The 24,435-nt window shown below is 50.1% G+C and overlaps 1 protein-coding gene across 1 annotated transcript in view; it reads right to left on the bottom strand.

Annotated features, from left to right (window-relative positions):
* Positions 1 to 24,435, bottom strand: part of LOC142312562 (uncharacterized) — a 60,377-nt gene that overhangs the window by 20,764 nt on the left and 15,178 nt on the right. Inside the window, exons 2-5 of the mRNA XM_075351554.1 lie at positions 9,479 to 14,350; positions 3,694 to 3,754; positions 2,277 to 2,359; positions 1,940 to 2,193 (exon numbers count right to left, since the gene is read on the bottom strand). Of these exons, the coding sequence (XP_075207669.1) occupies positions 1,940 to 2,193; positions 2,277 to 2,359; positions 3,694 to 3,754; positions 9,479 to 14,339 (5,259 nt within the window). The 5' untranslated portion in view covers positions 14,340 to 14,350. The remainder of the gene's footprint in view (positions 1 to 1,939; positions 2,194 to 2,276; positions 2,360 to 3,693; positions 3,755 to 9,478; positions 14,351 to 24,435) is intronic.

The following is a 24,435-nucleotide window of genomic DNA, read 5'->3' as shown; positions in this document are numbered from 1 at the left end:
ATCCATGACATATGTATGGTAATCCTTCACCACAGATCACCCCCCATAACGGTGCATCCTCCGCAGATCACCCCCCATGGCAGGGTGTCATCTGCAGATCCTCCCCCATAACGGCGCGTCCTCCGCAGATCACCCCCCATAACGGCGCATCCTCCGCAGATCACCCCCCATAACGGTGCATCCTCCGCAGATCACCCCCATGGCAGGGTGTCATCCGCAGATCCTCCCCCATAACGGCGCGTCCTCCGCCGATCACCCCTAATAACGGTGCGCCCTCCTCCACAGATCGCCCCCCCATAACGGGGTGCCCTCCTCCACAGATGCCCCCCCATAACAGGGCGCCCTCCTCCACAGATTCCCCCCCCCCATAACGGCGCGCCCTCCTCCACAGATTCCCCCCCCCCATAACGGCGCGCCCTCCTCCACAGATCCTCTCCCCATAACGGGGCGCCCTCCTCCACAGATTTCCCCCCCCCCATAACGGCGCGCCCTCCTCCACAGATCCTCTCCCCATAACGGGGTGCCCTCCTCCACAGATCCCCCCCCATAACGGGGCGCCCTCCTCCACAGATTCCCCCCCCCCATAACGGCGCGCCCTCCTCCACAGATCCTCTCCCCATAACGGGGTGCCCTCCTCCACAGATCCCCCCCCATAACGGGGCGCCCTCCTCCACAGATTCCCCCCCCCATAACGGCGCGCCCTCCTCCACAGATCCTCTCCCCATAACGGGGTGCCCTCCTCCACAGATCACCCCCCATAACGGGGCGCCCTCCTGCACAGATCCCCCCCCAATAACGGGGCTCCCTCCTCCACAGATCCCCCCCCCCATAACGGGGCGCTCTCCTCCACAGATCCCCCCCACTAACGGGGCTCCCTCCTCCGCAGATCATCCCCCAATAGCAGGGCATCATCCACAGATCCTCCATAACAGAGCGTCATCCCACAGATCCCCCATAACAGAGCATCATCCACAGATCCCCCCATAACACAGCATCATCCACAGATCCCCCATAACAGAGGATCCTCCACAGATCCCCCATAACAGAGCATCCTCCACAGATCCCCATAACAGAGCGTCATCCACAGATCCCCATAACAGAGCGTCATCCACAGATCCCCCATAACAGAGCGTCATCCACAGATCCCCCATAACAGAGAGTCACCCACAGATCCCCATAACAGAGCGTCATCCACAGATCCCCCATAACAGAGCGTCATCCGCAGATCCCCCATAACAGAGTGTCATCCACAGATTCCCCCATAACACAGCGTCATCCACAGATCCCCCCATAACACAGCGTCATCCACAGATCCCCCATAACAGAGGATCATCCACACAGATCCCCCATAACAGAGCATCCTCCACAGATCCCCATAACAGAGCGTTATCCCCAGATATCCCATAACAGAGGATCATCCACAGATCCCTCATAACAGTGTCATCCACAGATCCCCATAACAGAGCGTCACCCACAGATCCCCCATAACAGAGCATCCACAGATCCCCATAACAGAGCATCCACAGATCCCCCATAACAGAGCATCCACAGATCCCCCATAACAGAGAGTCACCCACAGATCCCCCATATCAGAGCGTCATCCACAGATCCCCCATAACAGAGCGTCATCCACAGATCCCCCATAACAGAGCATCATCCACAGATCCCCCATAACAGAGCATCCACAGATCCCCCATAACAGAGCATCCACAGATCCCCCATAACAGAGAGTCACCCACAGATCCCCCATATCAGAGCGTCATCCACAGATCCCCCATAACAGAGCATCATCCACAGATCCCCCATAACAGAGCATCATCCACAGATCCCCCATAACAGAGCATCATCCACGGATCCCCCATAATAGAGAGTCATCCACAGATCCCCCATAGCAGTGTAACACCAATATGTGACAGATGTGACAGTTGTAGCCTCACACCTCCTGCAGCTTCTGCTCCTCCCGGGTCATTGATAGGAAGGTGACGCTGTCCCGGATTTTCGGGATGTCCTGCCATAGAGAGTCAGCGGAGGAGATGGAGAGCCGCTGCAGGTAGGACTCCTGGGAGGACAGGACCCTCCTCCGCGCTCGGGGGGAGCTGGGCTGGATGTCCTCCGCCGGGGAGTTGCCCGGTTTCTGCCTTTGGATCTCCTGGTTCAGAGCCACGTCGCTGTACTCCTGATACAGAAGATTCGCTGCCGGGGCGAGAACAAGACGACTTCAGAGATAGATACATTGTATCAGAGGATTACCCCAAAAACGCCTCCAGACAACTTACAGGAGTTAATGAATGTGGAGTAACGCCGGTGGATACTCTGCGATGACTCCGAGGAGGGGGCTGCGGTCTTACTGCGGGACCCTCTAAAGAGGAAAAAACGGCACCAATTACAGGCGGCTCAGATAATCAATATGTTATATATATATCCCCTGACATTGGGATCAGTCTGATGGGGAATATATACAAGTATCGCTGAAGGGAAAACTGACTGCAGGGATACACCGCTCCATTATATCAGGACCAGAGCTGTACTCACTATTCTGCTGCTGCAGTCACTGTGCACATACATTACATTACTGATCCAGAGTTACTTCCTGTATTATCCTCCAGAGCTGCACTCACTATTCTGCTGGTGCAGTCACTGTGTACATACATTACATTACTGATGCTGAGTTACCTCCTGTATTATACTCCAGAGCTGCACTCACTATTCTGCTGGTGCAGTCACTGTGTACATACATTATATTACTGATCCTGAGTTACCTCCTGTATTATACTCCAGAGCTGCACTCACTATTCTGCTGGTGCAGTCACTGTGCACATACATTACATTACTGATCCTGAGTTACCTCCTGTATTATACTCCAGAGCTGCACTCACTATTCTGCTGGTGCAGTCACTGTGTACATACATTACATTACTGATCCTGAGTTACCTCCTGTATTATACTCCAGAGCTGCACTCACTATTCTGCTGGTGCAGTCACTGTGTACATACATTACATTACTGATCCTGAGTTACCTCCTGTATTATACTCCAGAGCAGCGCTCACTATTCTGCTGGTGCAGTCACTGTGTACATACATTACATTACTGATCCAGAGTTACTTCCTGTATTATCCTCCAGAGCTGCACTCACTATTCTGCTGGTGCAGTCACTGTGTACATACATTACATTACTGATCCTGAGTTACCTCCTGTATTATACTCCAGAGCTGCACTCACTATTCTGCTGGTGCAGTCACTGTGTACATACATTACATTACTGATCCTGAGTTACCTCCTGTATTATACTCCAGAGCTGCACTCACTATTCTGCTGGTGCAGTCACTGTGTACATACATTATATTACTGATCCTGAGTTACATCCTGTATTATACTCCAGAGCAGCGCTCACTATTCTGCTGGTGCAGTCACTGTGTACATACATTACATTACTGATGCTGAGTTACCTCCTGTATTAACCTCCAGAGCTGCATTCCCAGCAGAAGATTAGCTATAATACGACATGTGACCACTCCTGATAGACAGTGATACATTTGCCTGGGTTGTGGCTGGGCATTACACACAGAAGCTCCACATTTCGTGCACACTTTGCTGCAGTACAATTATTTTTGTACATTTTTCTATCAGCTGGGACGTAGCTCATGGTGAGTTTTAGGGGAGCACCATGGGGGGGGCTCAGCAGGAGGACGTACCTTAGCAGCACAGATTCGGGAGTGTTGGGGGGCTCCTCTTTGATTGTGTGGGGTCCTTCCTCTGCAAAGAAATAACACATTTGTCTGTATATAAAGTGTAACTACAGCCATATTATATATACACACGCCGGGCAGTAATACCCTCATTCTCCTTACCCCGCTGTAGAGAGTGGCTGAGCCCTGTGATGTGGATGTTGGGTGTCATGTATATTTTATATCTACAGTGCCATGTTAATGTGCAGTAGGACGTTACTCAGAGATATAGGGGTTTAGCTACAAGACGTATAGGAATGTCGCCATCTTGTGGCCAGTTTAGGTAACACGGGAGAATAGATAGATGTATAAGGCCGCTTTCACATTGCGTTTCCATCTACATTCACTGGTCCCGTCAGGGCATCTGTCCAAACCCCCCCCCTCCCCCTTCCGTGTTTCGGATGCATGCGCCGACAGGGCCATTGACTACAATGGAGCTCACGCTGACTTCGTCTGCTCCATTATAGTCAATGGCCATCGGCACGAGTCCGAAACACATTTTGCGGTGGGGGGGGGGTTCGGACAGATGCCCCGACGGGACCAGTGAACGTAGGTAAAAAGACAATGTGAAAGCGGCAAAAGGCTACAAGCGCACGCTGCAGTTTTGTTGTCACAAAAAAGTGAACCTTTGAGACATGAAAGCTGCACCTTGTCTCAGGGAGCCTGGAAATGTGGAAAAAAACCCCGCTTGGAATGATTCTGCGTTTTTTTGTGAAAATTAAAGTGATGGGCGGACAAGACTGAAGTTCCACCCCCACGGGTTCAAAGGCACCCGAGTGACGGGCCTGGGCCGGAATACACAGGGAATTCCGGGTATTGATCTGGATCCAGCATTCAGGAAATTAAAAAAAAAAATAAATAAAAATAAAAAATAAAGTAAAAATAAAGAAAAAAAAAAATAAAGTGAGCATACTATACTTACTGAGTCACCAGCACGGCTGTACACTGCTCTCACGGCCGCTCATTAGGCTCATGCATATTCACTGCTTCCCCCACCCACTGGTATCTGATTGGTTGCAGTCAGACAGCGCCCCCAGCCTGTGTGACAGCCCATCTGACGCTTCCAATCATAGACCTGGTCTGTAGGTCTATAGCGTACAGTAAAAATAAATGAAATATTTAGCGAGGGGTCCCCCCATAATTCATATTATGATATCCAGAACAGGTAAAGCCCACAGGCTGCAGCCCCCAGTCGTGCCCTTATCTTGGCTGTGTATCAAAATAGAAGGAAGTGCATGCGGCTTTTTTAAATTATTTAAATAAATCATTTAAATAAAAAAAAAAAACACAGATATATGGTCCCCCCCAATGATAACTAGCCAAGATAAATCCAGAGAGCTGAAGGCTGGTATTCTCAGGCTGGCGAGACCCATGCTTATTGGCCCCCCCCAGCCAAAAAATAACAGCTTGCAGTTGCCCAGGATTGTCGCATCCATTAGCTGCGACAATCCCAGCACTTTATACGGGTCTCTCCTATTGCCCTCGTACGGTGGCAATCTGGGTAATTAAGAGGTAAATAGCAGCTCACAGCTACCATTAAGCCCTAGATTAGTAATGGGAGGCCCTGAAAGAAGAATGAGCTGCTGCAGCGGTAGTATGACAGCCGCTCCAGGTGACTCAGTAAGTATGAAGCGCTTGCTCCTACACCCTTTGTGTCGGATTCTGGTCTACATAGATTAAACGGAACCGGCACCCGGACAGTCACTAGTTCTCCCAACGCTAGTGAGAAACGCAGGGACAAAACGCAAAAAGATAGAAGATGCTGCAGTTTGTTAGAAGTTTGTGATAAACCGCAATGTGCGTACAGCAAATCTGAATTCTCCTAGACTTTGCTGGGAAGTCAAAAGTGGGAACTTTCTGACAGCAAAACTGCACCAAAAACGCGTCAAAAACGCAACAAAAACGCAGCGTGCGCATATAGCCTAAAGGGTTAAGATTAGGCTAGGGATGGCCTATTAAGCCACTTTACAACTACATTATGGGCATTCAAAAGCAGCACAGAACAGAAAACCACCAAGTATCCAGCGTCATCCGAGTGCTACCTTATACATCCAAGGCTGCATTTACACTAGCCGGCCCGTGGCTGAAAAAGAAGCCACGTTTAGCTGATTATTGACAAATGAGCATTCCCATCCTTCCACAGATCAGGATAGTGGAGATGCACGCTAAGGCTATGTGCACACATTGTATATTTGGCTGCTGACAATCTGGCAGGAAGAACGCTGCAGAAAAAAAAAAATGTTTTTGCAGCGTTTTTTTGCCTCAATTTGTTGCTTTTTTTTTCATTGCTTTAAATGGTGAAAATTCAGGAAAGACGCAGAAAAAATTGACACGATTTTTCTGCAACAAAATCTGCAAGGAGAAAATCCTGAACATATGCACTGCACTTCAGAATTTGCTGGCACCAGGATTTCCTCACAAATTCCAAAAAAATCTATAAGAAAAAAAAAAAACAACAAGGCAAAAAAGTGGCAAAAACGCACCTTGTGTACACAGCCTAACACTACAAAAGCTATATGTTCCTCTCAGGAGAAGTACCAAGTGTAGAAGTTGTAATGGTGACCATAATGGTTGTTCCCCAATTTTCCTCAAACAGATAAAAAGTAAAAGTAGGAACTTTGACAACAAATGGGATGTCACATTAACTTAACAGTTTTTGAAATTTCAGACAGTTGTAGATTAGTGATGAGCGGGCACTACCATGCTCGGGTGCTCAGTACTGGTAACTAGTGATGAGCGGGCACTACCATGCTCGGGTGCTCAGTACTCGTAACTAGTGATGAGCGGACACTACCATGCTCGGGTGCTCTGTACTGGTAACTAGTGATGAGCGGGCACTACTATGCTCAGGTGCTCTGTACTGGTAACTAGTGATGAGCGGGCACTACCATGCTCAGGTGCTCTGTACTCGTAACTAGTGATGAGCGGGCACTACCATGCTCGGGTGCTCAGTACTCGTAACTAGTGATGAGCAGACACTACCATGCTCGAGTGCTCAGTACTGGTAACTAGTGATGAGTGGGCACTACCATGCTCGGGGGCTCAGTACTGGTAACTAGTGATGAGTGGGCACTACCATGCTCAGGTGCTCAGTACTGGTAACTAGTGATGAGCGGGCACTACCATGCTCGGGTGCTCAGTACTGGTAACTAGTGATGAGTGGGCACTACCATGCTCGGGGGCTCAGTACTGGTAACTAGTGATGAGCGGGCACTACCATGCTCGGGTGCTCTATACTCGTAACTAGTGATGAGCGGGCACTACCATACTCGGGTGCTCTATACTCGTAACTAGTGATGAGCGGGCACTACCATGCTCGGGTGCTCAATACAGGTAACTAGTGATGAGCGGGCACTACCATGCTCGGGTGCTCAGTACTAGTAACTAGTGATGAGCGGGCACTACCATGCTCGGGTGCTCAGTACAGGTAACTAGTGATGAGCGGGCACTACCATGCTCGAGTGCTCAGTACAGGTAACTAGTGATGAGCGGGCACTACCATGCTCGGGTGCTCAGTACAGGTAACTACTGATGAGCGGGCACTACCATGCTCGGGTGCTCAGTACAGGTAACTACTGATGAGCGGGCACTACCATGCTCAGGTGCTCAGTACAGGTAACTACTGATGAGCGGGCACTACCATGCTCGGGTGCTCAGTACTGGTAACTAGTGATGAGCGAGCACTACCATGCTCGGGTGCTCAGTACTAGTAACTAGTGATGAGCGGGCACTACCATGCTCGGGTGCTCAGTACTGGTAACTAGTGATGAGCGGGCACTACCATGCTCGGGTGCTCGGTACTCGTAACTAGTGATGAGCGGGCACTACCATGCTCGGGTGCTCAGTACTGGTAACTAGTGATGAGCGGGCACTACCATGCTCGGGTGCTCGGTACTCGTAACTAGTGATGAGCGGGCACTACCATGCTCGGGTGCTCAGTACTGGTAACTAGTGATGAGCGGGCACTACCATGCTTGGGTGCTCGGTACTCGTAACTAGTGATGAGCGGGCACTACCATGCTCGGGTGCTCGGTACTCGTAACTAGTGATGAGCGGGCACTACCATGCTCGGGTGCTCAGTACAGGTAACTAGTGATGAGCGGGCACTACCATGCTCGAGTGCTCAGTACAGGTAACTAGTGATGAGCGGGCACTACCATGCTCGGGTGCTCAGTACAGGTAACTACTGATGAGCGGGCACTACCATGCTCGGGTGCTCAGTACAGGTAACTACTGATGAGCGGGCACTACCATGCTCAGGTGCTCAGTACAGGTAACTACTGATGAGCGGGCACTACCATGCTCGGGTGCTCAGTACTGGTAACTAGTGATGAGCGAGCACTACCATGCTCGGGTGCTCAGTACTAGTAACTAGTGATGAGCGGGCACTACCATGCTCGGGTGCTCAGTACTGGTAACTAGTGATGAGCGGGCACTACCATGCTCGGGTGCTCGGTACTCGTAACTAGTGATGAGCGGGCACTACCATGCTCGGGTGCTCAGTACTGGTAACTAGTGATGAGCGGGCACTACCATGCTCGGGTGCTCGGTACTCGTAACTAGTGATGAGCGGGCACTACCATGCTCGGGTGCTCAGTACTGGTAACTAGTGATGAGCGGGCACTACCATGCTTGGGTGCTCGGTACTCGTAACTAGTGATGAGCGGGCACTACCATGCTCGGGTGCTCAGTACTAGTAACTAGTGATGAGCGGGCACTACCATGCTCGGGTGCTCAGTACAGGTAACTAGTGATGAGCGGGCACTACCATGCTCGAGTGCTCAGTACAGGTAACTAGTGATGAGCGGGCACTACCATGCTCGGGTGCTCAGTACAGGTAACTACTGATGAGCGGGCACTACCATGCTCGGGTGCTCAGTACAGGTAACTACTGATGAGCGGGCACTACCATGCTCAGGTGCTCAGTACAGGTAACTACTGATGAGCGGGCACTACCATGCTCGGGTGCTCAGTACTGGTAACTAGTGATGAGCGAGCACTACCATGCTCGGGTGCTCAGTACTAGTAACTAGTGATGAGCGGGCACTACCATGCTCGGGTGCTCAGTACTGGTAACTAGTGATGAGCGGGCACTACCATGCTCGGGTGCTCGGTACTCGTAACTAGTGATGAGCGGGCACTACCATGCTCGGGTGCTCAGTACTGGTAACTAGTGATGAGCGGGCACTACCATGCTCGGGTGCTCGGTACTCGTAACTAGTGATGAGCGGGCACTACCATGCTCGGGTGCTCAGTACTGGTAACTAGTGATGAGCGGGCACTACCATGCTTGGGTGCTCGGTACTCGTAACTAGTGATGAGCGGGCACTACCATGCTCGGGTGCTCGGTACTCGTAACTAGTGATGAGCGGGCACTACCATGCTCGGGTGCTCAGTACTGGTAACTAGTGATGAGCGGGCACTACCATGCTTGGGTGCTCGGTACTCGTAACTAGTGATGAGCGGGCACTACCATGCTCGGGTGCTCGGTACTCGTATAAGCAGTGATTGGTGAACAGTAACTATTCATGTTCGGATTAGTCTTCCCTAATACCGAGGACTTTTCCAGTATTCGGCAGGGCAAGATAACTGCTTGTGTTCCCCATTGACCTGCATTAGGTTCATTATTCATGATGAATACCGGAATAGGACTTTGGTATTCGTTATGAATAATCCAAACACGAATGGTTACTATTCGCCAGTCACTAATCATAGCGTTCTTGAGGCAGGATAATATTTCCCCACCACCTACCTCTTACAGTTGCCATGGAAGATGAACCTCTCGATTGACCAGTCTCCTCTGAAATCTTTTGCTGGAGGGGCAATTGCCTTTGTCTAGAGGAAATTTGGATCTTGCTGATATTCATTGGTTGGACCCTTGGCAAGTTCCTTGTTATTGGTCCCATTGGATCATCTCTTTGAGGGATGGTGGGTAGGTTTGGGTTACTAAACCTTTTGGTAGTTGGTTTAGCCCCAACGTTGCTTTTCTTGTGCCTTATGGTGGCTCGTCTCATCAAAGGATTCTCTTGAGATTGAAGAGATCGAATGTCGTTTATCCCACCCGCATAACGTGTAGGTTGAGGAGGAAGCCACACAGGCCCACTTGAAGGATGCAGCATTGTCTTGATATTAGAGGGTTCTTCAGTTGATATTTTGGGTTCGCTATCAATGCTTTCAGGGTTCTGGACGTGCAGAAAAACTGGATCTTCTTCACGATCATGACTTGGATTTTCTATTTTGCCCTGTCGAATGTTCGCTTTCTGGTAGAACCCAGATTCTTGCGTGTGGCCTAACAGAAGCATAGGGTTAAATATCTGTGTAGGGAAGAACGTATGTTCCTTTGCCCGATGTGAAATTTCCTTTTCATCTGGAGTTGTATAGAAAATAGAAGTTGGGGTTTGCTCCAGAGTATTTGTTGAGGTAGGGGTGTAAGAAGAGGTAAATTTGTCACAAGGAGGTGTTACACTTCTCAGTCTACCCCTGGAAGATCCTTCGCTGTTGGAGACAGATGGTAATTTTTCTTCTTGGTCACGATTCAAGTATGGATCTGTATTACTTCGCTGTCTTCTTAAATGTTTTATACTTTCTAAGTCTTTATCTGTGGTTTTTGCAGATTCTGAACTAAGAGTCGTCGTGTCTTGGCCAAGGTCAGTCGCGGAATGACTATCACCCAAAATAGTTTCTTGGTGGATCGATTCTTCTGGAGGTAATTTGGTGGTTTCTTTTTCAGCTATACATTCTGTGTCTATAGTCTGTAGCATTAAATCATGAGATTTACTTCTTAAATCGAGTTCATCTGCATTTCTAGATACAATCCCAATGCCCTTCAATGTGATGGGAAAAAAATCTAGTTTATAATTATCAAGCTCATCCCGTAGAACTTTTTGAGTGCTTAGATCCACGTGTGAGAGACTTGGTCTACTGTAAGAGTCCGACATTTCCAGAGTTGTCGTTTCTTCCCTGTGTGGCTCTGGACCACCTAACCGCTCATTCTGGAGACCAGTGCTGAAGTCATCGTTTGAGTCATTGCTTTGTTCTATAAGTATTTCCGATAGGGGTAGATATGGCTCCCCAATTCTTTGGCCATCAGTAATTCCAACTTGGACCATTGATTCCTCGTTGTAGTCCACACGTAGGTTGTCATAAGGTTCATTTTGGGTATCTGTAGATCCTATATTTTCCGGATCTATAGAGTGGGTTTCAATTCCCTGTAAAATCTCTACATAGTCCACTTGTTGTATTTCGTCCATCAGTGGTGGACTACCAACATCCAGTTTGTTTCTTGTATCCTCTATAGAACTGGATTTCTCATCAATAAATACTGGAGTTTTTAGTGTCTCTTGGTTCAATACATATGGAAGATCTTCAGAAGGCCCTACATCAGTCTCTATGAGATTCTCAATACCAAGGACATGTTTACTGGATATTTCGAGGACTCTTGAAGCTTCATAGAGCTCATCATTGCTTTCACAATCTTCATTAGAGATCATCTGAGCTTGTATATCTGCCATTTCTCCTTCTTGATTGGATGATTCAATGTCGATTCTTTCCTCACTCGCGATTTCCTTCGTTCTTTCCGATATCTCGGAAGTTATATCTAATACATGTGTAGCCTCAGAGTCAGGTGTCTCTTGTAATGTAGTGCTTTCCGTGAAAGTCTCTTTATAAATGTCCTGCATCTCTTGACTGTCTGTTCCTTCGTAGACTTCTTGAATTTCTTTAAGCTTTGTATCTTCATGAAAGGTTTCGAAACCTTCGTCATTCGAGACTTCTTCATTGATCCTTTCTCTGTAGACTTCCTGAGCCTTGGGAGGATCTCTTTCTTGATCACTTTGTGTTCCATCACTGAACGGCTCTTTAATGACACCTTCACTCTCGATCTCCTCTGTAACGGACTGTAGTTTTTCAACACTATTCATTTCATTTTCATTCTGACACTCTGTTATTAAAGTCTCTTTTTTATCGTCTGAGCTTCCTCCGTACTCCATTACTATATTACCATCCCATGTCTGGTCAGGAACGGCACTTATAATGTCCTTATTAAGACCTGTTCTACATTCTTTATCAAACTCTGCACCCTCCAGCCCCCCGACTGTCTCATTGTCCTGGACCTCTTGATCTACATTACTCTCATAAGGCCTTGTCAAGTCCCTTACAGTCTCGTTACCTAAAGGCCTAACTAACTCTGTCTTCTCATTAGGATACATATTCAAATGACTAACTGTTTCATGAACAAGAGGCCCAGCGCTTTCCTCATTGCTAATCACATGACTATGAAGCTCAGTCTCCTCACTAACAATATCCAGAGCACAAGACCTGGTATTACCATCATATGTCTCCAGATTATAAAGTGAGGCCTCCCTGACATCTGTCTCTACATGTCCAGGCTCAGCCTCTTTACTGGACATCTCTATACCAAAAGGCAAAGTCTCCGCCATGACCATCTCATGGCCATGAGGCTCAACCTCTTCTTCCTTGACCACCTCATGCTCATGAGGCTCATCCTCTTCCCTGACCACCTCATGCTCATGAGGCTCAACTTTCTCACCGACTGTCTCATGCCCATGAGTTTCAACCACCTCCCCAAACGTCTCATGCCCATGACGCTCAACCTCCTCCCTCACCATCTCATGCGCATGAGGCTCCACCTCCTCCCTCACCATCTCATGCGCATGAGGCTCCACCTCCTCCCTGACCGTCTCATGGCCATGAGGCTCAACCTCCTCCCTGACCGTCTCATGCCCATGAGGCTCAACCTCCTCCCTGACCGTCTCATGCCCATGAGGCTCAACCTCCTCCCTGACCGTCTCATGGCCATGAGGCTCAACCTCCTCCCTGACCATCTCATGGCCATGAGGCTCAGCCTCCTCCCTGACCGTCTCATGCCCATGAGGCTCAACCTCCTCCCTGACCGTCTCATGGCCATGAGGCTCAACCTCCTCCCTGACCATCTCATGCCCATGAGGCTCAACCTCCTCCCTGACCGTCTCATGCTCATGAGGCTCAACCTCCTCCCTGACCGTCTCATGCCCATGAGGCTCAACCTCCTCCCTGACCGTCTCATGCCCATGAGGCTCAACCTCCTCCCTGACCGTCTCATGCCCATGAGGCTCAACCTCTTCCATGACCGTCTCATGCCCATGAGGCTCAACCTCTTCCATGACCGTCTCATGCCCATGAGGCTCAACCTCTTCCATGACCGTCTCATGCCCATGAGGCTCAACCTTTTCCATGACAGTCTCATGCCCATGAGGCTCAAGCATTTCCAGGACCATCTCATGCCTATGAGGCTCAAGCTTTTTCAGGACCGTCTCATGCCCATAAACTTCAACCTCCTCCCTCACTGTCTCATGCCCATGAGGCTCAACCTTCTCCCTCACTGTCTCATGCCCACGAGGCTCAACCTCCTCCCTGACTATTTCCTGAAAATTAATCTCAGTATCCTTTCTAACAGTGTCATGACCATGAAGGCAAGCAGTTTCACCAACGTTCTGATGACAACGAGGCTCAGCCTTTTCATCAAGACCACAAGGCCCAGCCTCATCACTGACTGTTTCATGAACATGTTTCTCAGCATCCTCATTGACTCTCTCCTTATCATGAAGCCCCCTGTCTTCAGCCATGGTTTCATGACTATGAAGCCCAATGTCTTCACTGACCATTTCTTCACCATAATGCCCAGCCACCTTACTAACTGTCTCATGACTATGAAGCCCAGCATCCTCATTGACTTTCTCCCGACCATTCATAGTCTCAGGACTATGGAGCCCAATGTCCTTACTGACTGTCTCATGAGCATGTGGCTCAGCCTCCATACTGACTGTCTCATGAGATTTTTTTTCCTCACTGACTTTCTCGTAAACATGAGGCTTAGTCTCTTCACTGACGATCTCAAGACTATGAAGTCCCACCTCCTCGTTAGGCTTCTCCTGAGCTTGAGGTCCAGCATCCTCGTTTAAGCTCTGATGACCAAAAATTTCAGGGTCTTGATTGACCATTTCCTGGCCAGGAGGCCCAACCTTCTCCATGATTGTATTTGAACCATGATGCCCAGCCTTCTCACTGTGTATCTCTTGATCATTTGACCCAATGTCCTCTTTGATCTCTTTTGGATCACAAGGTTCTCGGTCAAGTACAACACTTTCTTCGCTAGCGGTCTCCCATTCATCTGTACCATCACTGGATGCTTCAAGCTCTTTAAAGTTGGTCTCTCTTTCCTCTTTAGGATGTCTTGTTTCAGTGTCAGCATGTCTCTCCTCTGTGGAAATCTCCACTATAGCCGGAGAGGACTGTAGATCTCCCAGTAAGGTGGCATCACATATTTCTTGTGTTTTATCATAAGAAGGTGACGTGTCAAGTGATCCTTGACACGGATCTTTATGACGGGGAGATACGCTGGCCTGGGTCCCAGCATTTACGATTTCATTAGTCAGCATTTCCAAGGAAGGCGGCTGCAAATTCTCCAGTAAATCAGAGTCCGCTTCTATAAGAGTCTCATAACTGAGGTTGGTGCGGTCTACCTCGTTTGTTCTTCGGCACGTAGACGTCACGCTTCTCTGTGAGCCATCGACCTCCTGTTCCGCTCCTTGCTCATCCTTCAAAATACTTTCCATTGTTACTCCATCTGTAAGATAAAAGAGAAAACATTTTACAAAAAAGAAAAGCCAAAAATATAAACGCAGTCAAAAACTGGAAAGGTCACTTAAAGGGAGCGTCCATTTTTTCAATAGCTTCCTTCAAGAGGCCCTGGAGATCTTAGTATTCATTGCAGGCACTTAGAGATCTCACTGCTGCTTCGTTAACCTCACAATCTACTGCTGGTGGAATGTTTTCTGGAGTGAATGGTCTCTTCAGGCGTAATCAATGCCTCGGGCACCCTTATATAACCAACAGCGACTGGAAAAAATGATTGCGATCACCAATTCCGGCTTCACACAGCACTGCACTATGTAATAATTGGACAGGTCCGCATAGGACGTCACGAATAATAATATTCACTTTGTAACTCTCCTTTTTTGCTGTCACAGCCTCCATGAAGGTGTGTCCGGACTCTCCTTGCTGGAAGATGAAGCATGCTGAAGGTAATTAAGCAGAAGACTTTGCTAAAATTTTACCAACAAGAACGACCAAACCAGGCAAGTTTCTGTTGCTAAAACACCACAACCCCTTCATATAACTGACCATTGCGCTTCCCCATAACCTCCCTACCCACCATCATCGAAGGAGAGCTTACTCATCTGGTCTCCAAATTGCACCTCACCCCTTGTGCACTTGACCCGATTCCATCCCTCCTCCCAAACCACACCATCACGCTTATCCCAGCCCTAACCCATCTCTTGAACTGAACTTATTACCCTTTGGTGTCTTCCCTTCTGTTCTCAAACATTCCACAATCACACCTATCCTGAAGAAGCCATCCTTCGACCAGAACTATACGTCTAGCTATTGCCCCATATCGCTTCTCCTGTTCACCTCCAAACTCCTCGATCAGCACGTCCATGCTGAACTTTGTTCCCATGTCTCATCTAAATCACTGTTCAACAACCTACAATCAGGTTTCCGTCCCCATCATTCTACCGAAACTGCTCTGACCAAAATTATCAATGACTTACTGCCAATGCTAAGAGACAATGTTCTATACTCCTCCTTCTAGACCTGTCCTCGGCCTTCGACACAGTCAACAACTCACTCCTACTACAAATTGTCTCTTCTCTTGGGGTCAAATGTCTTGCCTTCTCCTAGATCTCCTCATACTTTTCCAACCGCACTTTTAGGCCGGTGTCCCACTTGCGATTGCCTCGCGCAAGTTTCATGCTGCTTCACCCGGCATGGACTCACACTCTGCTCACAGGAGCGGGTCGGTTGCATGCATCTCTCCTCCTCCCAACCAATCACTCTCTCTGTGTATCCCTCAAGGGTTTTGTCCTGGGACCCCTACTCTTCCTCATCTATACCTTTGGCCTGGGACAACTCAAAGTCCCATGGCTTCCAGTACCACCTAAACCCTGATGACACTCAGATCTACATCTCTGGCCAAGATGACACCTCTCTGCTGTCCACCATTCCGGAGTGTCCATCAGCCATATCCTCCTTCTCATCATGCTTTCTAAAGCTCAATGTGGAAAAAAACACACCCCAAACTCTTCATCTTTCCTCCATCTCACCTCACTCCCCTACCTGATCTATCTATCACAATAAATAACATCATGCTTTCCCCTGTACCAGAAGTCTGCTGCCTCAGAGCATCCCCTGACTCTGCCTTGTTCTTCAAACTGCACATCCAAGATCTTACCCTCTCCTGCCTACTTCAACTTAATATTTTCAGAATCCGTCACTTCCTCAACCCTGACTCTATTAAAATGGTATTTCCACCCGCATCATCTCCCACATCAACTACTGCAACATCCTTCTCTGTGGCCTCCCTGCACTTCTCCAGTACGTCCTTAACTCTGCTGCGTGACTATTTTACCTCTCTCCTCTGCAAATCCCTTAATTAGCTCCCAATTCCATAACATATCCAGTTCACACTACTAACCCTGACCTACAAAGCCGTCTATAATCTGTTTCCTTCATGTATCTCCAAACTAATGTTGCAATATCTTCCCACATATTATCTCTAGTCCTCCAAAGATTTCCTTCTCTCCTACGCACTTGTATGTTCCTCACCCAATCGCCTCCAAAACTTCTCCCAAGCATCCTCTCCTGTGGAATTCTGCCCCAACATGTCCGATTATCCACCACATTGGAAACCTTCAGACAGAACTTGAAAAACGATTTCTTCAAAAAAATCTTACAGCCTGCAATGACTCCATTGCTACCTCAACTTTTACACCAGGGCCTCCGACGGTAAAAGATGTGTATCGCCCCGCAGGCTCGGCTGAGACCGCCGAGCCGCTCGGATCCGTGCTCGCACTGCAGGTGGTGGCTCGAGCCTCTCAAGGACCCAGGGGTCACGTCGCTCTGCAAGGGAGTTGGCGCTACACGCGGGGATTTGGGTGTTTGGCTTGAAGTGATAGTTCGTGACGCCACCCACGGGTTGTGGTGATTGTAGACACAACCGCTGCGGTGAAGGTATGGGGGCCCCCGGGAGCGGTGTAGTAGCGCAGCTAGGTGTTGACCCCTCCGTGGCTAGTGGGATGTTGGTCCAGGGCCCGGGTGCAGGGTGTAGTGTTGCGGTGCAGCGCGGCACAGTGCCGGATGGCACTGGTGTACTCACTCTGACACAAGACACTGGAGTCACTGGTAAACCAAACAGAGTGATGAACGGGGCCCGCAGCCGACTGCAGCTTTTCGCAGATTAGGTTGGTAATGTCCGCTTTTCTCCTGCACCTCTGTATGTGAATCTTGACTCCTGTGCCTAGGCACCGGTAGTCCGCTCCCCGGCATGTATCTGCCGTAGGAGCCCGTTTGCCCGCAGACGCTGGCCCTTTGGATCTCTGGCCCTTGGCAGTGGCACTTATCCGGAATGGTTGGGCTGTTGCTTTCAATTGGGAATTAGGTGGGAATGAACCCCTGAGGTCCAGACCGCAATCAGTTAATTCGATTATGGTGGTGGCTTCTAGCCTAGTTCGGGGTCTGAGTACCCTGCCTGGTGCTCCGGTATCCAGTTGGCTACCCGGTTCGGTTCTGGCGGGCCATTACCCTGTCCCGGTCCCTTACGGTTCCACCGGGCGTCTTCCCGGTCTCCTGAAGGTGGCCACCACCGTCTGCCTCCTTGCCAATGGTAACTGTGCTCCAACCCAGCCACCGGAGTAGTCTTTTGCAGGCCTGAGCACAGGTCTGCTTCTGGACACAACCTCCCTCTTTCACTGTCAAAACCACTCTCTCAACTAACTTGAACTTGACTACTAGGTTCCCGCCTCCAGGCCTGTGAACTCCTAAGTGGGTGGAGCCAACTGCCTGGCTCCACCCCCCTGGTGTGGACATCAAACCTGGAGGGTGGTGACAAGGCTTTTAAGTTTGACTGATGTTACCTAACTGGGAAGGGGGGGTGTGTAGTGTTGTTGGGTCTACCTGGGACGACCTGGATAGTCCAGGGCGTCACACATACTCTGCACAAGGTCTAGTCGGCTTTTCGGGTGGTATATGTTGTGGTGCTGGAAATTCCGGCACAGAGTGGAGATCCCGGCAAGGAAATATTGGTTACTAAAGGAAAGCGGCTGGACAGAGCTTTGCGGAGGAATGAGCAGGGAATGCTGCGGCGGCGGCGGTGGGACAGGTGAGCAAGCAAGGTTTCATTTTTTTCTACCCAAAGTTTATTAATGCTCTGGGATCTGGAGAGACCACAGAGTATGATGAGGAGAATTTGATTTGCACTGGATAACTTTGATGCAGATCGAGTTTTCTAGCCAGGTTCAATCATCACTTTCTGTATCAAATCTGCAACAAAATTAGCATGCTTTTGATTCCAACATTTGCAGCATGATTAATTCATCCACATCCCCAAAACTATTAACCTGCAAATGTAGGGTTAATCTGCAGGTTAATTGTGGTTCAGAGCTATTCAGCTGCCTTTCTCAAAGTGCGGCTACTGGGAGATAATGAACTTTTTTCTCCTCTGGAGCTGCCAGCTTTCAGTCAGAGGAGCCACGGTGCGGATTCAGTCATAGCATTGTCAGTGGCGGTTGTAAGCACGACCTGGCACTTTGACAGCTCGATCCGAACAGATGTGCTGCAGAGCAAGCTGCCAAAGTGCCAGGAGTATTCACAGCCACCGCTTATTCTATACTGCACATTGACTAACAGTACCTGCACACCTCTATGACTGAAAGCCGGTGGCTCTTGTGACGCCCTGGGCAAGCCAGGGGTCACAGCAATAACACCACCACACCCTACACCCCGGATAGGTACACCCGAGCTAAACCAAAAATCCTTGTTGCCTTCCTCCAGGGGCTGATGTCCACACCAGGGGGTGGGCCAGGCGGTTGGCTCCGCCCACCGAGGAGTTCACAGCCCTGGAGGCGGGAAAACCAGGCAGATAGAGTTTGAGGAGTGAAGTGGAAGGAAGTGGTAGAGGAGAAAGTGAGAGTAGTGACAGTGAAAGTGACAGTTGAGAGAGCCTGAAGTTGGTCCGGGTGTGTGCCCCGGACTGAGAACAGCAAGGTTAGCAGACGGCGGTGACTGTCTGCAAAAGAGGCTGCTTGGAGGTTGCCGAAAGGACCGTGGACGGGTGGTGGCCCGGCGGTACCGGAGCGGTATACGAAGAGAAGCCAGCACCATTGGCAGGGGCCTTTCGGATCCCGGCAAGGCTAGGAGTCGCCGTGAATTTGCCAAATCCGTCAGTGAAGGGGACCCCTGGGTCTCCCAACAACCAAGTCCCGATTGAAGGCAACAGTCCAACCGTTAGAGAGAGACACCGCCACGGCACCAGTTTCTCAGGGCCAGCGCCTGCGGGCAAAGAGGGGCTCCTCCGGCACATATCCAAGCCGGGGAGCGGGTTACCGGTGGGAACCCATCGCTACCAACATTTCATTAGGTGCAGGAAAAGGGACCGTCACCGTCAACTACCGGGGAAAAGCAACAGCAGCCGTCCGTGGGAACCGTCTTTCCAGCCGTGTGTTTTACTGAGAACTGTGTCACCGTCTCAGGCTGAGTGAGTACCACAGTGCCGCAAGGCACAGCGCTGCCCCCGCGTCCCTGCACCTCACCAAGCCCTGCACCGGCCCTGCCATCCAGCATCCCCCACCTCATCACTGGGCCCCGGGACAACTACCCCCTACCCACGGAGGGGAGAACTAACAACTTTGCTGCTCCCCGTCACCGCTCCCGGGATCCCCATACAGAGCAGCGGTGGTGTCCATACAATCACCACAACCGTGGGTGGTGTCACGGACAATAAACTATCCCAAAAACCAAACCCCTTTCACTCACGGGCGAGGAGCGCCGCTCGAGTCCCCGGGATCCGGCCCATCGCTCGAGCCACCGAGCAGCAGCAGGCCGCAGCGGCAGCCGGACCCGAACAGTGGGAGAGCGCAGCGTTCCCTCCTCCGCCCGCGACACTCTCGTGAGGAATTCAGTAAATTTTCTCCTGATAGTCGCAGTTTCAGTGTGGCAGCGGTGCAGCTTTGTAGCACTATTAATCTGCAGGTCAACAGCATTTTGACACATGACAGGCGTCCTTAAGGTTATGTTCACACATTGCAGGCTATTTTTGCACTTCTGCATAGCTTTCGATGAGTGAACAGAAAAAAATGGACATGCTGCAGATTTAAAAAAAAAACCAAAAAAAACAAACAAATAGTGTGCATGAGATTTGTGGACGCTCATACCTTTTGCTGCTACTGTAAAAAGCAGCTTTTAAGTTGCATAAAAAAAATGCAGAAAAATCTATTGCAAATATCCAACGTGTGAACATAGACTTAACCTGCAAAAAAACATCCTTTGTAGATTCAGTTGAATGCACCCAGAAATAATCCAGCAGCAACATCAGCTTTATCGGTCAGATAGAGGACACGCCTCTTGTTTAAGGACCAAATTTGTATTTTTGGTGACCATGAAGTCACGACATGCGCTATACTATTGTAATCAAGGTGAGATATCCCGCTGCAATTGGGTAATGTGATAATCACTCTCCATAAGGCCATGTGCACACAACCATGTTTTTGGTCCAACCGGTGGCTTAAAAAAAAAAAAAAAAAAAAAAAAACAAACCTGATATCATGTCTGTAGCAGGGCCTTAGGCTGCTTTCACACATCTGGTTTTTGCTGAGCGGCACAATACGGCGCTTTGCAGAAAAAAAGCAACCTTTTTTTTTGCCGCTGGTTGCGTTTTTTCCGCATAGACTTGCATTATCGCCGTATTGTGCCGCATGGCCTTGCTTTGCGTCCGTTTTTTGCCGGATGTGGCATATTTAGCCCATGCGGTGGCCCGATGGAACGTTGCCTGGCACGTTATGTGCGGTGAAAAAACCGCATGCGGCGCGATTTACAATGCAAGCCTATGTACGCGGCAAAAACCGCATCCGGACGCTTTTTTTTGCACTGCGCATGCTCAGTTTCAAGCCGCATCCGTCAAAAAACGGACGGGCCGCATGGAAAAACGTATGCAACGGATCCGTTTTTTTTTTCGCCGCATCCATTGCATAGGTTTTGGAGCCAGATTGAGCCGCACTGCAAAAACCGGATGTGTGAAAGCAGCCTAACACTCATCTGAGGGTTTGTTACAATTGTCTGTAGTGTAGGAATCCTCTGAACCACGTACATCAGCAGAGGAGACTTTCCCAAAATCAATCCTGGTAGAAAATGAAGAAGAAGGGTCCTAGTGACTATTATGGGGTCTGTCTGGGTTCTGTTTTTAAACATGAAAGAAAGAAAAACTGTAGCAAACATTTTTCTTAAAAAAAAACCCCCAAAAAACCCCAAAACACAATAAAAGAAAACAATTAAAAACCCAGACGGACCCTTTAATAATCTGCTGAGCCCCTCTGCTTCCGGTTGCCTCTGGACCCATTTTGGACATAAATTTCTTTTTTTAATTTCCTAAAACATTACTGAAAAGAAAAAAAAAGCCCGAGGCCCCGTTCATCATTGCCATTGCTCCAGTTTTCTGGAATACATTTTCCTTTGGTATTTGCACCTCACACTCTAAATATTTTGCTCCATTTTTCAAGTTGGTTTTTCTTTTCTAAATTTTCTTCAAAAACTTTTCCTATCCAGAAGTTTTAGACATTTGTTATACTTAAAATGTTGCATTTTTTTGGTGCAGTCACCGGCTGAAGGAACGTTTTTGGGGGTCACAATTGAGGAATTACGTGTGACATTTTAAAAGGTTTATGCAAATTTTCACTAAAAAAAAGGCACAAAAAAGGGAAGAGACAAAATATATATATTTTGCCAAATATTCATCAACCCCTTTGGCCATTTTTTTAAAAAAAAAAAAAAAATTGGTAAAAAAAAAAAAAAAAAATGGTAAATGAATACCACAAGACAAAAAGTAAAAAGGCCCTTAAAAAAAAAAACAAACAAAAAAACCCCCAAACAAAAACAGATAAATCTGAGCTTGTCCCCTGTCCTGATAGCTCAACAATAGAGCCTTCCCTATGTGCTACTTTTGGTGGGATTTGTGGGGTGTACAGTGTGTGTGTGTGTGTGTGTGTGTGTGTGTGTGTGTGTGTGTGTGTGTGTGTGTGTGTGTGTGTGTGTGTGTGTGTGTGTGTGTGTGTGTGTGTGTGTGTGTGTGTGTGTGTGTGTGTGTGTGTGTGTACACGCATGTGCGCGTGCGTAGCGCCCTGGAAAACCTGGTAGATGTACATGTAGGCCCTCGCACAACACACACCGGGAAGTCCTACCTACAAAATACTGAGTGCAGAGGAGACAGACTGACTACCAACCCGGGTGTGGGATCAGATATGTGTCGCCCTGGGCAAGCCAGGGGACACAGGTCACACACCACCACACCCTACATCCCAGTTAGGAACACCAAAGCTAACCAAAAATCCTTGTTGCCTTCCTCCAGAGGCTGATGATTCACACCAGGGGGTGGGCCAGGCGGTTGGCTCCGCCCACCGAGGAGGACACAGCTCTGGAGGCGGGAGAAACCAGGCAGTTGAGTGCAGTTGAGTCCAGAGAGGGACATGAAGGAGTAAACAACGGGAGTAGCCCAGGCAGGGCTTGAGAAAACAGCTAAAAGGAGTTAAGGAAGTGAAAGTAGAAGGAAGTAAAGTGGTAAAGGAGGAAAGCAAGAGTGTGACAGAGAGAAAGCCTGAAGTAGTCCAACTGTGTGCAGGACAGGTCAGCAAGGTCAGCAACGGCGGTGACTGTCTGGAGGGGGACCGTTTGGAAATTCCTGGAAGGACCGCGGACGGGTAGTGGCCCGGCGGTCTGGAGCAGTGTTCCGAAGGACAGTCAGCACCAGGGCAGGGGCCTCTCGGACCCCGGGAAGGCTTGGAGTCGCCAGAATTTGCCAAATCCATCAGTGAAGGGGACGTAGATCCCCCAACAAACAGGTCCCGATTGAAGGCAACAGCCCAACCAGTGTAAGAGAGACACCGCCACCGCCAAGGCACCAGTTTCTCAGGGCCAGCGCCTGCGTGCAAAGAGTAGAGCTCCTCCGGTCCAGCTTGAAGCCGGGGAGCGGGTTACCGGTGGAACCCATCGCTACCAACATAGAAACAAAGGTGCAAGGAAAAGGGACATCACCGTCACCTACTGGGAGAGCAAGTGCAGCCGTCCGTGGGAACCGTCTTTCCAGCCGTGTGGTTTACCGTAAAACTGTGTCAACGTCTCAGGCTGAGTGAGTACCACAAGGCACAGCGCTGCCCCCGCGTCCCTGCGCCCACCAGGCCCTGCACCTTCCACTCCATCACTGGGCCCCGGGATCACCAACCCCTACCCACGGAGGGGCAACACAACACCTGGCTGCTCCGCATCACCATCCCCGGGATCCCCATATTGAGCAGCGGTGGTGAAATCACCACAACCGTGGGTGGCGTCACGGACAATAAACTATTCCCACACCCAACAAACCCCTTTCACTCACGGGCGAGGAGTGCCGCTCGAGAACCCCCGGGATCCGGCCTACAGCTCGAGCCACCACTGAGCAGCAACCGCCGGACCCGAGCAGAAGGGGGTGAGCGTAGTTTGCTGACACCCTCCTCCCCACCCGCGACAACTTGGCGTCACGAACAGGATCTTACCGCTCTGCCGTCTGGTAGAGGTGCGCCTTGTTACCGTCGGAGGTATCCGGCAGAAAAATTTCAGAAGCTGCCATCTTGGCGCGAAAAGTTCCCGCTCGAGCGTCTTCTCGAGTAGTAGAGGCGCGAAGGCCGAAACCCCGCCCCGAGAGAGGAGGGGCCGGAAAGAGCTAAGGGGGACGCGATGGCGGCTGGACGCATGTAGCTGCGGCTATAAAAGCAGAGACGCCAGGATTCTGCAAACATACCGTTCCTGGAAGTAGAGAAGAAGTAATCATGTGGATGCCGTCCCGCGACACCGTAGCCCCCGCGCCTGGAACCGCGGCTTGGGTGGAAATCCGAACCGCGCAGCTCTACCAAAGGCTGCAGGTCAGGATGCAGCTCCTCATGGAGGAGTGGGAGACCGACATGGCGGACATTATAGCCACTGTGCGGAGATGCGAGGAGGAAGCGGAGAAAGGGAGGGTGAGTGACCCACGTCCCGATGCCCTGGAAGGGCCGGTCATCGCGGCTGCGGGGCCCGGTCCAAGCCCTCTCCCCCCGTTGCCTCCCTCGCCACCCGTCTCGGAGGCCGTGACCCCGCCACTAGGCCTGCTACCACCGCAACCGGTAGCAATACCCAGCGTCCCCGCCCAGGCGGACCGACCTGTAGCCGGAGCCCGCAGTAAACCGGAGGTGTTACCGTGGAAGATTCCAAAAGGTTGAACCGGAGGCATCCCCTGAAAAATCCCCCGAGCCGGAGCCGATGACCCGCTCCGAGCCGAAGGCCCAGCAGCGGAAAGCCCCTATGCCCATCCCCCACACCTCGGCTGAGGTAGCGCCGGGTTGTTGCTGCAAGGCAGCGCCCAAGGCCAAGACACCGCGGGACACGCCGCCCAGATTCCTGACAGTGGGCAACGTCCAGAATGTCCCGCGGGGCCCGACCCATGCGCCGGCAGCAGCGCCGTATTGGGATAGGGAGCCGGTACTGCTGGGCCTGGAGATTGCTGAGAGGGAACGGAAGAAGGCCGAGCTGGTGGCCCGAGCTATCCGGGAGAAAGAGAATCTCCGCCAGGCCACGTTCCGTGTCCGGGGCCCG

This window comes from Anomaloglossus baeobatrachus, chromosome 5 (genome assembly GCF_048569485.1).
Source record: "Anomaloglossus baeobatrachus isolate aAnoBae1 chromosome 5, aAnoBae1.hap1, whole genome shotgun sequence".
NCBI classification, from domain to species: Eukaryota; Metazoa; Chordata; class Amphibia; order Anura; family Aromobatidae; genus Anomaloglossus; species Anomaloglossus baeobatrachus.
The sequence above is the reverse complement of the archived record's forward strand: the minus strand, read 5'-3'. Positions and strand labels throughout refer to the sequence as shown.